Source organism: Aquarana catesbeiana, linkage group LG07, assembly GCF_042186555.1.
Source record: "Aquarana catesbeiana isolate 2022-GZ linkage group LG07, ASM4218655v1, whole genome shotgun sequence".
Classification (NCBI taxonomy): Eukaryota; Metazoa; Chordata; class Amphibia; order Anura; family Ranidae; genus Aquarana; species Aquarana catesbeiana.
The window spans coordinates 39,296,234-39,311,507 of NC_133330.1; the positions used below are offsets into that span (position 1 = coordinate 39,296,234).

The 15,274-nt window shown below is 45.5% G+C and overlaps 1 protein-coding gene across 2 annotated transcripts in view; it reads left to right on the forward strand.

Annotated features, from left to right (window-relative positions):
* Nucleotides 1–1,223: 1,223 nt before the first annotated feature.
* Nucleotides 1,224–15,274, forward strand: part of PDZRN3 (PDZ domain containing ring finger 3) — a 344,632-nt gene continuing 330,581 nt past the window's right edge. For both annotated transcript variants that reach the window (XM_073592023.1, XM_073592024.1), the window contains exon 1: nt 1,224–2,013. In XM_073592023.1, the coding sequence (XP_073448124.1) occupies nt 1,300–2,013 (714 nt within the window). In that variant the 5' untranslated portion in view covers nt 1,224–1,299. The remainder of the gene's footprint in view (nt 2,014–15,274) is intronic.

Here is a 15,274-nt window from a genome sequence, read left to right on the forward strand (position 1 = left end):
TTCTGGGGTCCCCCGGCGGCTCTTGCGTCTCCTCCCCACATCAGATAACCCCCTAGGAGAAGCGCTCTCCTGAAGGGGTTACCTTGCGGGCGCGCTCCCGAGTCCATCTATCCATATCCGCCCAATGTATGACTCGGCCATGCCCCCAAGTCATTGGATTTGATTGACAGCAGCAGGAGCCAATGGCTGTGCTGCTATCAATTTATCCGATCAAGAGCCGAGAACCCTGGGCAGAAAGACAGCGCTTCCCCACCGGGTTGGAGGGCTCAGTTAAGTAAAAGGGGGCAGGGTGGTCACTGCCAGGTGTTTTTTCACCTTAATGCATAGGATGCATTAAAGCGGAGTTCCACCCAAAGATGAAACTTCCGCTTTTTGGAATCCCCCCCCCCCCGGTGTCACATTTGGCACCTTTTTTAAGGGGGGGGGGGAGCAGATACCTGTCTAATACAGGTATTTTGCTACCACTTCTGGGCATAGATAATAGATATCCGAGCCACCCGCGGGTATCTACGCCACTTCCGATGCCTTCTTTGCCCCCCCCCCCTGTTGTCTTCTGGGAGACACACAGGTACCAGAAGACATCAGGGACCAGTGGGATCGCGCAGCCGCAAGGCTTCACTTCCTGATTCCCTTACCGAAGATGGCGGCGCCTCCACCCGAGAGCTGAGGGACGGGTTGTCTTCGGGAGCCGACATCGCGGGCGCCCTGGACAGGTAAGTGTCCTTATTTTAAAAGTCAGCAGCTGCAGTGTTTGTAGCTGCTGACTTTAAAAAAAAAAAATAGGTGGAACTCTGCTTTAAGGTGAAAAAACAGGAAGGTTAACAATCCCTTTAAAGTTCATGTTTGTAAAGGTAGGCGTCCCAATACTTTTGGTAATATAGTGTATGTCACAAAATGCTCTCAATGTTGTTAGGTTTGAGGGATACTTTATTCAGGCTCTACGTGATTTTCTTTATTTGGAGGCTCTCTATAAAAGACGTTCTGCAGCAGCTGAGGAATGACAAACATGCTTTCACATCCATGTTTTGGAAAAAAAAAAGGGTTGGAATTCCATGCAGCTCTGGGACATGCCTTGCTCCTGGATGCATTGCAGCCTTCTCCAAACTTCTCCGAAGTTCTCCTTGACACATGTGCCTCCCCTTCCCCTCCCCTCCCTGGATGAAGTCCCAGCCTCTAATACATATGGTGGAGGCCCCCCCCTTCCCCACCCCCCCCTCCTGGCTCTGCAGTGAGCAGACAGCCTGCAGCCAGCCAGTCTGGGTTCTTCCCAATGCCCAGCAAGGAGCAGCGAGCAGCACCATGGGCTTCGAATTGGACCGTTTCAGCGGGGAGGTGGACCCCGACTTCAAGTGCAACCTGTGCAACCGAGTCCTGGAGGACCCCCTGACCACCCCGTGCGGGCACGTCTTCTGCGCAGGCTGTGTGCTCCCCTGGGTGGTGCAGCAGGGCAGCTGCCCGGTGAAATGCCAGCGGATCTCTGCCAAGGAGCTCAACCACGTGCTGCCCTTGAAGAGTCTGATCCTCAAGCTGGAAATCAAGTGTGACAACCACTCCCGGGGCTGCGACAAGGTGGTCAGGCTGCAGAACCTGGGGGAGCACGCCGAGATGTGCGACTATTCCCCGGCCAAGTGCCGGAACAAGGGCTGCACCGAGGTGCTCAACCTGAAGGACATGGACGTCCATATGAGGGAGTTCTGCGAGCACCGGGCGGTGGGCATCTGCCAGAAGGGTTGTGGGCTCATGCTGACCCACCGGGAGCTGAAGCTGGCCGACCACTGCTGTCTGAAGGCGGTGAAGGGGCACAACGTCCTCCTCCAGACTAAGATCGCCGGGCTGGAGACCGAGCTGAAGAAGAGGGCGCTGAGGTCTGGCAAGAGGGAGAAGTCCCTGATGTCCCAGCTGTCTGCAGTGCAGAGTGAGCTGCAGATGACAGCGCTCAGGTACCAGAAGAAGTTCACCGAGTATAGTGCCAGGCTGGACTCCCTCACCAAGGCTGTGGATTCTCCCTGCAAGGTAAGCCAGTGGCCAAGAATGCTTGATAGATCAGGAGGTAGGGACTACAAGGACCAGCATGGCAATGATTGGGGTACCAGATTGCTCACAACTTCCTTCAGAAAGTAGAACTTAAGACCTTGTGGGAACCAAACTGGCTAAGAAACCATGCTAGATCAGGATGTGGTGACTACAAGGATCACCATGATCATGTTTGGGGCACCAGATTTCTCACAACTTCCTAGAGAAGGTAGAACTTCTGACTTTGTAGGAGTAGGGCTGGCTAAGGAACCTTGCTAGATCAGGATGTAATGACTACAATGACCAGCATTATCATGGTTGGGGTACCAAGTTTCTCACAACTTTCTAGAGTTGGTAGAACTTTTGACTTTGTAGGAGTAGGACTGGCTAAGGAACCTTGCTAGATATGGATGTAATGACTACAAGGACCAGCATGATCATGGTTGGGGCACTGGATTTCTCACAACTTCCTAGAGAAGATAGAACTTATGACTTTGTAGGAGCAGAACTGGTCAAGAAAGCTTGATAGATAAGAGAAGGTAGAACTTACGACTTTGTAGGAACAGAACTGGCCAAAAAAGCTGGCAAGATCAGGCTGTAGTGACTACAAGGACCAGCATGATCATGGTTGAGGCACCATATGTCCCACAAGTCTTTGTAGAGATAGAACTGGCCAAGAAAGCTTGCTAGATCAGGATATAATGACTACAAGGACCAGCATTATCACGGTTAACACATCAGATTTCTCACAGCTTCCTAGAGAAAGTAGAACCTTCAGACCTTTTTGGAAAAGAACTGACCAAGAAAACTTGAAAGATCAGGAGGTAGTACAAGGACCAGACTGCTAATAGCACCAGATATCTTACAATTCCTAGAGAAGGTAGAACATAAGACCTTGTAGGAACTGAACTGGCCAAGAAAACTTGATAGATCAGGATGTAATGACCAGCATAATCATAGTTGACCATATACCTTACAACTTCAGGGTCTGAAGTACAAACTTCAGACCCTGTAGGAACCAAACTTACAGAGAAAGCTTGCTAGATCAGAATGTAGTGATTACAAAGTCCAGCATGATCATGGTTGAGGCACCAGATTTCTCACAGCTTCCTAGAGAAAGTAGAACCTGCAGACCTCGTTGAAAAAGAACTGACTGAGAAAACTTGCTAGATCCGGTAGTAGTGACTACAAGGACCATGATAATGGAGGAGGCACCAGATTTTTCACAACTTCCTGGAGAAGGTAGAACTTAAGACCTTGTAGGAACAGAACTGACCAAGAAATGCTTGCTATATCAGGATGTATTGACTACAAGGGCCAGCATGACAATAGTTGAGGCATCAGATATCTCACAACTTCCTAGAGAAGGTGAAACATAAAAGACCTTATAGCAGCCTTTTTCAACCTTTTTACCCCTGAGGAAACATTGAAATAATTTTCAGCTCTCAGGGAACCCCTGCTAAAATGAGTGCTTCGGGATTATGAGGAAAATGCTCCTCTTTACATTGGTGGTGCTCAGCGGGAACAATGCCTCCTTTACAGGGTTAGCCGGAGTGTCACCCCTGAAGTCATGTCACATTATGTTGGACTTGGAACTAAGCAGGCACTATCAGATGGGAGGTCAGTTATCCACAGCTCAAGGAACCCCTAGCCACCTCGAACCCTAGGGTTCCGCAGAAACCTGAATGAGAATGGCTGCCTTATAGGAACAGAGCTGATCATGAAAGCCTGCTACATCAGGATGTAGTGACTGCAAGGAACAACATGATATTGGTTGAAGCACCAGATTTTGCACCAACACAGCTTGCTAGCTAATCTTGTCATAAGAGGATGATAAGTGCCAAAGTACTGCTGGATGGAGCACTATTCTAGCCACAAAGATCTATTGGAAAGGTAGAACCTGCACATCAGTTCTATGAAAAGAGCTGGCCAAGAAAGCTTGCTAGGTCAGCCTCTAGTAAGAGAACTACAAGTCCCTAGCATGCTTGTGGTTGTGGCACCAGTTTATCTCACAGAGCTTTATAAAGAAGTTCGGACTTGCACATCAGTCTCTGTAGAGCTGGCACCATATGTTACATTAAGATGTTACATTTTAACTTTAATAGTTGGGCATCAGTACTTTGGAAAAAACATAATGCTTGGGAGGGGCACAGCTGATTTTGGGAAGGCATTGTCTTTTAATGACTGATGCAAACACTGTAGGAGCCTATGATCTAATTGTTCACAGTCATATAGACATGTATACCCTAGGTCTACCAAAAGGTCTAAGGCAGGGTTTCTCAACCAGGGTTCCTCAAGTGGTTGCTAGGGGTTCCTCAAGCAATGAGCAATTTCTGCCTCTCAGATAAGCTCCCACTGACACCATTGATCTTTTTCGCTATCTTTAAGGGGGTAATTCTTCGCAAACACCACAAGTGTAAGGAGCATTCTTCCCACTGACCGTCACACTAATGTACCATGAGTTGTGGATATAGTAATATTTAGCAGGGGTTCCCTGAGTGCAGAACATTATTTCAAGGGTTCCTCTGTGTTGAAAAGGTTGAGAAACACTGGTCTAAGGTATACTCTAAGGTCAATTAGAAAGAAGCTAGCAAAACCACCAGTTTTGAACAGTGTAACCAAACTCCTACAAAGCATGGGCAGAACTGGCAAACTCCATGCAGACTTTGAGAATTGTCACATACAGGAGCCCAGTGTTGAAAGGCAAAAGGGTTAACTACTTAACCAGTAATCTACACTGTGACTTCCAGTGCACTTTTGGACTTATGAGTATGGAAGTTGCCAACTGCCCTAGCTTTCCAGGGACAGTCAATGCCTCTAAAAAAAGATTCATCTCCTGAAATCTTTTTTGAGTACTGACCAGTCCACCCCGAAACTCTCAATTTTCACCTAATTTCTATGACTTTTTATTTGTTTTGAAATAAGTTTTAACAAATAAAATTGTGTTTCGTAAACAAAGTTGGTGAGTTAAAAGCCATGAATGCAACATGCTACATTGTTCCTAGACAGTATTGTGAACAGTTTGTAGCAAACTGCTTTTGCTGGGAGTTTTTAAACATTGACAGCTAGCTCTAGACCCAGAACAAGCTTAGTGTTACTTTTTATTACTTAATATTGTAGTCTTCAGGCCTCTAAAAGCCATGGAAGTGATCAAGTCCTCAGATATGAACATCCAGTTGACAGTGAATAGTAGACAAGCTCCAACACAGGATGTCCTTGTAATTCTGTATGATCAGCAGAGAACGATGAGAACTAAAATGTTCCAGTCTGTTCATTTTTGCTTTCTTCGTATTTGGTTAGCTTGGTGCGTGTACAGTTATGCTGGTCATAGACATTCGAGAGCAGTGTCTAGTTGTTCAGTAATCAGCAGAGCTCTTGCTATGCACTGCTCCATAGACTTTAGATCACAGAGTAATCCAGCCAAAAAAGTTAGAATCACTAGACCGGCATGTAAAGTCTATGGGCTCCTTAGTAATGAATCCTTTTACTCTTTGAGAGAACTAGTGGTTTTGGCTGGCTAAACCTGACATACAAGCTTTCGGTAAGGGTGCCTGAGATCCTGTATTGCTTAGAAGACAATAGAAGTGGTTGTATGAGAATCATATGCTTCAATCTTCCATTACAGCCTTCTGATACGAGATTGGATATGTTTTCATCAAAAGATAAGAAATGGTCTAAAACTGCCATAATTTGAAATACGTGCATCTGCACTTTCTTGCTGATCCTACAACTAGATCCCTGTGAGGATCCACTTTAGTTCAGCTGTGAACTTGAATAGTGACCTTCAAAATACCCTTTTAGCGACTGCTGACAGTTACCCCTGGGGTAGAATGTTCCTATTATGGGCAATCAGCTAGCTCATGTTGCCATCACCATCGTTCTCCCCCGCTCAGCCACTTTAAAATGATTTTTTCTTCTTAACGCATGACAAGATCCAGGGTAATGATTGACATCTCTGCCCCCCAGGGCTGTTCTGCAATTGCTACTTTGTGTACAGTCCCCTGTGGAGTACAAATGACTTGGCCTGCCGACAGGAGACATATGTATGGTACTAGCAGGAGCTGTGTTTTCATTGTTGGCTATAGAATAGGGCACCTCAAGCTGAGTGTTATGGCAGGCCTTCTGGGATTTTTAGTGTTGCATAAACTAGAGAGTGAGATATTTGAGGTGGCTGCTTATAAAGGTTGGGAGCATCCTAGATTGTCGGGCATTCATCTGGCCAGCACAAGAGCTTACACTGAAATTTAGAGCTGGACATATATTGCAATTGTGTTTAATGCAATGCAAATCTTATTAGAAATCAACTGGATTCACCAACTTAGAGTGGTATATCGCATAGCTTTGCTGAAAAAATAATAGCTGCATCAGAAGCGTAACTAGAACCTTCAGGGTCCCAATGCAAGAAACCATGAGTTGGCCCCCCTGATCGCCTGGAGCCCTTCTGTCAGAGCCCAGGGCCCTTTGGTCCCGTTGCAAGGCCGAATGTGACTCAAGTCGTCGCATTGACAAAAAAAAAGGTTCCTGCGCTACTTTTCTGTGACTTCAGTGTGATTTGAGTGCCATAGACTGCAATGGTAAATCACAGTCGCAAGCAAGTCACAAGGAAATTGCAAGCAAATTGTACGACTTTGGGGTCGCAGCAGTGTGCACTGAGCCTTACAATCCCACAGCAGCACCCTTTCAGATGTTCTGTAGTGGCCCCCTTCCTAACATCCTGCCCCCCCCCCCCCCCAGGTTGATGGGTGAACACCAGGGCCCGGTCGCAAGTGTGACCCTGGTAGTTTTGCCACTGAATTTGGGCAGGTGTAGATAACTTTTTTAGAGTCAATCCGAGGCCTTTTAGCACCCCCCCTCCCCCCCCAGAGAGCTCTCTGAACCCAGTGAGCAGTGCCCCCCATGGCATGGAGGTACCCTTAGCTGTTTGCATCTTGTCCCATTGACTTCTTGTCCTGCTCTTTTTCAGAACTGACAGATGCAGCTACATGAAGCCTTTGCCCAGGTAGCCTCCTAAAAAAATAATTGCAACCAAAATGTTTTTGTTCATTGTGGACAGAATGCTGAAGAAATACAATTTTCTATAGATTATTCTATTTGACTCCATTAGGAAGATATGCAAAAATGCACCAACACCAATAACAACGTTGTCAAAAGTTCTAACGTTTCCCCACTTTACTAAAAATAGCTTTTTATTTATTTTTTTCTTCTGTGCATCCATTGGTGAGATTTCCCATCAGACAGGGATGCATACAGTACAGCAGACCTGCCCTTCTGGTGTTGATGATGAATATGATTTGCTTTATAAATCAGGAAAAAAATTCTAAAATATATGGCAACATTTACATTTTGACTATTGGTAAGTGGGGCCCCAAGTGGGAAGCAAAGTCCGGACACAGACTTGCACCCTCAACTGTCCACAGACAAAGAGTAATGAAAACAGTCATTTTTTTTCATATAGACTGGGTTCACACTTGTGCTATGCGGGAACCAGAGCGATTCCTGTGCGGGTTCCCGCATCGCACCTGAATTGCCCGCGGTTCACACTGGCATCCGCGAACCGCTGTGTGTGTCAATGTAAAGTAAATGACACCCCCAGATTGGTTCGCAGATCGCAGTGTGAACTATGAAATGGTGCAGCAATCAGATCGCATAGCTGTGAACACTCATGCAATCCAATTCCAGTGCGGACCCAAAAAAAGGGTCCTGCACCATTTTGGTCCAAATGCAATGCGAATTCAACCATGCAAACGTGAACAAGCATGAATTATTCACGTGAAACCGGCCTACCAATGTTCGTGTAACGTCCTGTCTACGTCCTGTGGCACCTTGACAATAAAGTAACTATTCTACAGAAGTTCTTCCTTCCATGGTGTGCGACCAATCTTCTTTTTCTTCATACAAACTGTATGGCTGAATTAGCTTTGCACAGACATCGCATGTGATCTTCACAGCAATGCGGTGCGAATCACATGCGACGTCTGACATTGCACAAGTGTGAATCCAGTCTGAGCCATTATGAGGCAGCTCCATAGATTTTGAGCTTCCACCTGAAAGTGAGTATTTAAGTGCACTTAAAACATCAAAAGAACCCGGCTATTGTGCTGCACTAATGTGTATTATCTGACCCCAAAAACGTTCTATTTCCTAATGATCTAGGAGGGATCTGGCTGTGGTTCCGGCCCAGCCGCTGTCATCATCCAGGGACCATATTCGGGCAGGACACAGGGTGGGGATGTAAAAAAGCAGGGCTGTTTTGAGGGTTTGGGTCTGCGTTAAAGTCCAACTCTGGGCTGGAAGTAAAAGTCAATCTCCCCAATAGGAAACTGACACAAAAAGGGAAGATTGGTTTAACTATTCTCTACTAATCTAAAAGGTTAGCCACCAGAGCAATATAATATAAAGAGATAAAGAGGTATATTAAAAAAATAAAAATAAAAAATGAAATAATATATATATATATATATATATATATATATATATATATATATATGTATATATATATATATATATATATATATATATATTTATATATTTATTTTTTATTTAATCTTTTCATTTTTAAAAAATTTTTCATTTTTTTATGAAATTTTAAAAAGTATAAAAAAAAAAAAAAAAGGGTAAAGGTTGTATAAAAGTATTGGGACATCTGCCTTTACACGCACATGAACTTTAATGGCATCCCAGTCTTATGCCCCGTACACACGGTCGGACTTTGTTCGGACATTCGGATGTTGGCTCAAACTTGTCTTGCATACACACGATCACACAAAGTTGTCGGAAAATCCGATCACTCTGAACGCGGTGACGTAAAACACGTACGTCGGGACTATAAACAGGGTAGTGGCCAATAGCTTTCATCTCTTTATTTATTCTGAGCATGCGTGGCACTTTGTCCGTCGGATTTGTGTACACACGATCGGAATTTCCGACAACGGATTTTTTTGTCGGAAAATTTTATATCCTGCTCTCAAACTTTGTGTGTCGGAAAATCCGATGGAAAATGTGTGATGGAGCCTACACACAGTCGGAATTTCCGACAACAAGGTCCTATCACACATTTTTCTTCGGAAAATCCGACCGTGTGTACGGGGCATTAGTCTGTAGAGTTCAATATTGAGTTGGTCCACCGTTTTCAGCTATAAAAGCTTCCACTCTTCTGGGAAGGCCGTCCACAAGGTTTAGGAGTGTCTATGGGAATGTTTGACCATTCTTCCAGAAGTGCATTTGGAAGGTCAGGCGCTGATGTTGAACGAGAAGGCCTGGCTCGCAGTCTCCACACTAATTCACCCCAAAGGTGTTCTATCAGTTGAGGTCAGGACTCTGTGCAGGCCAGTCAAGTTCCTCCACCCCAAACTCGCTCATCCATGTCTTTATGGACCTTGCTTTGTGCACTGGTCCAAATCATTTGGTGGAGGGGGGATTATGATGTGGGGTTTTTCAGGGGTTGGGCTTGGCCCCTTAGTTCCGGTGAAGGGAACTCTTAAGGCGTCAGCATACCAAGACATTTTGGACAATTTTATGCTCCCAACTTTGTGGGAACAGTTTGGGGATGGCCCCTTCCTGTTCCAACATGACTGCGCACCAGTGCACAAAGCAAGGTCCATAAAGACATGGATGAGCAAGTTTGGGGTGGAGGAACTTGACTGGCCTGTACAGAGTCCTGACCTCAACCCTATAGAACACCTTTGGGATGAATTAGAGCGTAACCTGCGAGACAGGCATTCTTGTCCAACATCAATGCCTGACCTCACAAATGCACTTTTGGAAGAATGGTCAAACATTCCCATAGACACACTCCTAAACCTTGTGGACGGCCTTCCCAGAAGAGTTAAAGCTGTTATAGCTGCAAAGGATGAACAACTCAATATTGAACCCTACGGACTAAGACTGGGATGCCATTAAAGTTCATCTGTGTGTATAGGCAGGCGTCCCAATACCTTTGACAATATAGTGTGTGTGTGTGTGTGTGTGTGTGTGTATATATATATATATATATATATATATATATATATATATAAATATATATATATATACATATACATTTACACACATTTGTTGAAACACGCTGTTTCGTAAAAAGAAAGAAATAGTTACATATACGTAAGTAGAACCCTAGGGAAAGATGGAGAGATGTCTCATAAACCAAAATTATGGGTTACTAATATTAAATTCTTGACTAATGGCAGAGTTATGGAAATAAAAAAAAAATCATTTACTTTGGGATGAAAAGGCCGGATTCAGCAGACGTTCAGACACGTAGATAGCAGGCAAGTCTTTATTGAGCTCTAGACTTGTGTTGAGCCATTCAAAAGTGTAACTTTAGCCTCCTGTGAACATTTGGTATTGTTTTTAATATACATATTCACTCCGGGGCTTTGTGTTGCACACATTGTGATTAAATAGACCTGCATATTGCGTCTAGGGTGCGTTGATCTGCGTTTTGCCATTCAGTTCTTCAAAAATGGAATGCAGCACAATTTATCAGAATCACGTCAATGCAGCCCATGCTAAACGTGTATCTAAACCCAAGAACAAAAATGTAATATATTCCTTGCCAGACTGTAGATGTAGTGGCTGCATTAGTTTTCTTTGTTTTTCCTTTCTTTTCACCTGTTGATCCTGCCAGTAACACACTTCTTGTGCTAAGGTGACACCTTTCATTGACTTTACTGTATATGCAGGGGAGAAGCATTGTCACCCTAGGACAGAGATAGCTGGAAATAATGTACCTGATAAAAGTTTAGCACAGACTAGAAGACCCTGACCCTGAGATTACGTTATTCCACCACCGGCCAATTAAGAGGCCAAAAATCCGGCACCCGGAAGTAGCTGGGAAGAAGATGACAGTGGCCGGTGTGGGATGTAAGCGTGGTGGCCACATTCGTTTTCTTTTTTCGTTTTTTTTCCCCCTCTGTTTTCACCAGGTCATCCGGCCAGTAAGTCTGTTGTTTTTCAAAAGAACAAGCTCTTTTGCAGATGTATCAGTTACAGGCATGAGACAAACCATTCAAAACTGGCAGGGGTGCTTACAACGATCAGCTTTTACTTAATTATGTAAAATCTTTATCCCTATAGGGAAAAAAAACAGTTTGCTGTAACTGATTATAAAGTGTGAGCTGGAGCTTGGCTTCCATTTGTTACATCTAAGGCCCCTTTCACACAAGGCGGACTCCGTTTCTACGGAGTCCGCCTCGGTCCGCCGGCTCAGCGGGAGATCTGTCCGTTGATCTCCGCTGAGCCGGCGGATGACAGGTCCCTCTCTGCTCAATGAGCGGGGAGGGGCTTGTCAGGCGCCGTTGCCGCCTATGGAGGGATCGGATGAAAACAGACAGCATGTCCGTTTTCATCAGATCTCACCCGATCCGCCAGCGACGGACCTGGACGTAGGGCCATCCGTCTGCTTTTAGCGGATCGGACCGGGTCGGATGTCAGCGGACATGTCTCCGCTGACATCCGACGCTCCATAGACTAACATGGAGCGCCCATTCAGGTCCGCCGTCAAAACTGACAGGGGGACCTGAACGGTCCGATCGTGTGAAAGGGGCCTAAAACTCCCCTCCCCCCAGACTGACAATGCTGCTGTCTGCTGTGCCTCCTGTTCTCCTTCATCCAGAGTTGTGCCTCACTAATACAGGAGGAGGTGTGTTACTGGCCAGATCACCAGGTGAAAACAGAGGGAGAAAAAGAAAGAAAACTAATGCAGCCATCACATCTCACAATTGGTAAGCTGCAATATATTACATTTTGGTTTTGGGTTTAGTACTGGTTTAAGGTCAGCAGATGATATCTATAGTCTCTGCTTCTGATGTAAGGGGTAAACTACCTGATGGGAACCCTGATGTAAGGGGGGACTCTGATTGGGAACCTTTTAGAGGAGACCCCGATGTAAGCGGGACACTAATGGGACCCTGATGTATGGGGAAACTCTGAAGGAAACCCTGATGTAAGTGGGGATTCTGTTTGGTAACTTTTTAGAGGGAACTTTGATGGGGACCCTGATGTAAGGGGTTGACTCTGATGGGGACCATGATGTAAGGGGGCTCTAATGGGGACCCTGATGTAAGGGGTTGACTCTGATGGGGACCATGATGTAAGGGGGCTCTAATGGGGACCCTGATGTAAGGGGGGATACTGATGGGGACCCTGATGTAAGGGGTTGACTCTGATGGGAACCATGATGTAAGGGGGCCCTAATGGGGACCCTGATGTAAGGGGGGATTCTGATGGGGACCCTGATGTAAGGGGAAACTCTGATGTAAGGGGGGACTCTGATGGGGACCCTCATGTAAGGGGTTGACTCTGATGGGGACTATGATGTAAGGGGGCTCTAATGGGGACCCTGTTGTAAGGGGTTGACTCTGATGGGGACCATGATGTAGGGGGGGTTCTAATGGGGACCCTTGTGTGAGGGGTTGACTCTGATGGGGACCGTAATGTAAGGGGGCTCTAATGGGGACCCTGATGTAAGGGGTTGACTCTGATGGGGACCATGATGTAGGGGGGGTTCTAATGGGGACCCTTGTGTGAGGGGTTGACTCTGATGGAGACCGTAATGTAAGGGGGCTCTAATGGGGACCCTGATGTAAGGGGTTGACTCTGATGGGGACCATGATGTATGGGGGGTTCTAATAGGGACCCTGATGTAAATGGGGATTTTGATGGGGACCCTGATGTAAGGGGGGCTCTGATGGGGACCCTGATGTAAGGGGGGGGCTCTGATGGGGATCCTGATGTAAGTGGGGATTCTGTTTGGGAACCTTTTAGAGGGAAATCTGATAGGAACCCTGATGTAAGGGGGGAATCTGATGTAAGGGAGGAATCTGATAGGAACCCTACTGTAAAGGGGGGACTTTGATGGGACCCTGATTTAAGGGCAGACTCTGGTGGGGACCCTGATATAAGGGGGAACTCGAATTGGGAACCTGATGTAAGCTGGGACTCTGATGGGAACCCTAATGTCAGGGGAAACTCTGATAAGGACCCTGATGTATGGGGGAACTCTTATGGGGACCCTAATATAAGGGGGGGAGTCTGATGAGGATCCTGATATAAGGGGGGACTCTGATTAGGAACCTGATTTAGAGGGGGGACTCCAATGGAGATTTTTTTCAGCCCAGAAATATATGTAAAATATACAATGTGACCCTCGTAATGAACATTTTGGAGACTTCTGCTCTAAACCCCTATAAACGCAGGTTGGACAGCGCCAGTGCGAACGAGGCCTTAGTGTTATTGAGCAAAAAAATAAAAGGTACCCCAAGAGCCTGCGCACCCACTAAGTTTTATTCCACTCCTCTCTTTTTTCAAATCTCAGACTTGTCAGAGGCCCGGAGTGGTGCTTTAAAATAAAGGTGAAATCTTTGGGTTGTCATTTCTGTGATTGGGCCGCTGACGCTCCTCATAAAGGTGTATTTTATGATAGGAGGCCTCCTTCTTCTTCCTGCCCCATAAATCTGGAGAAGTGGTTGGAATGATGTGAGAAGACATTTTCTTCTGCTGCCCCCCAGACATGTCTGTCAGCTGCGGCCTGGGCCCGGCGCAGGGCTCTGGGGTATGGGACAAATATTTACAGCGAGTTCTCCGGGAGGAGACAATGTCTGCTTTATAAAGTCATGTCAAAGGCCAGGCTTATAATAACAACACGGAATACAAGGAAAATTAACACCTCGCCTGCCAGAGGACAATGCAATACACACCATCCAATTCCATCAACAGGAGAGTCGTCCTCCTCTGAAGAGCCCAGCTATTTAAAGTCCACAAACGCTGGTGGGGAGATCTTACAAGGCCGGGTTTAGGTTACAGGCAGCTGGAGGCATGGTGCAGCTGGCTGGATACAAGAGAACTACAACACCCAGCAGACTCTGAGTCATGATTTATAGACAGAGATTAATATAATCCTTATAAAGAATAAGAGGAAACATCTCTGTTACAGATTCTTAAAGCTGAACTCAGCTAACTACACCACCAATATACAGTGCTTTGGAAAAGTATTCACACCCCTAGAAATTTTCCATATTTTGTCATGTTACAACCAAAAACGTAAATGTATCTTATTGGGATTTTATGTGGTAGACCAACACAAAGTGGCACATAATTGTGAAGTGGAAAGAAAATGATAAATGGTTTTCAATTTTTTTTTTTACAAATAAATATGTGAAAAGTGTGGCGTACATTTGTATTCAGCCCCCTTTACTCTGATACCCCTAACTAAAATCCAGTGGAGCCAATTGCCTTCAGAAGTCACCTAATTAGTAAATAGAATCCATAGAATAGAATTTAATCTCAGTATAAATACAGCTGTTCTGTGAAGCCCTCAGAGGTTTGTTAGAGAACCTTAGTGAACAAACGACACCATGAAGGCCAAGGAACATACCAGACAGGTCAGGGATAAAGTTGTGGAGGAGTATAAAGCAGGGTTAGGTTATAAAAAAGTATTCCAAGCTTTGAACATCTCACGCAAACCTACCAAGACATGGCCGTCCACCTAAACTGACAGGCCGGACAAGGAGAGCATTCATCAGAGAAGCAGCCAAAAGGCCCATGATAACTCTGGAGGAGCTGCAGAGATCCACAGCTCAGGTGGGAGAATCTGTCCACAGGACAACTATTAGTCGTGCTCTCCACAAGTCTGGTCTTTATGGAAGAGTGGTAAGAAGAAAGCCATTGTTGAAAGAAAGCCATAAGAAGTCCGTTTGCAATTTGTGAGAAGCCATGTGGGGGACACAGCAAACATGTGGAAGAAGATGCTCTGGTCAGATGAGATTGAAATTGAACTTTTTGGTCTAAAAGCAAAACGCTATGTGTGGTGGAAAACTAACACTGCACATCACCCTGAACACACCATCCCCACTGTGAAACATGGTGGTGGCAGCATCATGTTATGGGGATGCTTTTCTTCAGCAGGGACAGGGAAGCTGGTCAGAGTTGATGTGAAGATGGATGGAGCTAAATACAGGGAAATCTTAGAAGAAAACCTGTTAGGGTCTGCAAAAGACTTGAGACTGGGGTGGAGATTCACCTTCCAGCAGGACAACGACCCTAAACATACAGCCAGAGCTACAATGGAATGTTTAGATCAAAGCTATTCATGTGTTAGAATGGCTCAGTCAAAGTCCAGACTTAAATCCAATTGAGAATCTGTGACAAGACTTGAAAATTTTGATTCACAGACGTTCTCCATCCAATCTGACAGAGCTTGAGCTATTTTACAAAGAAGAGTGGGCAAAAATGTCACTCTCTAGATGTGCAAAGCTGGTAGAGACAT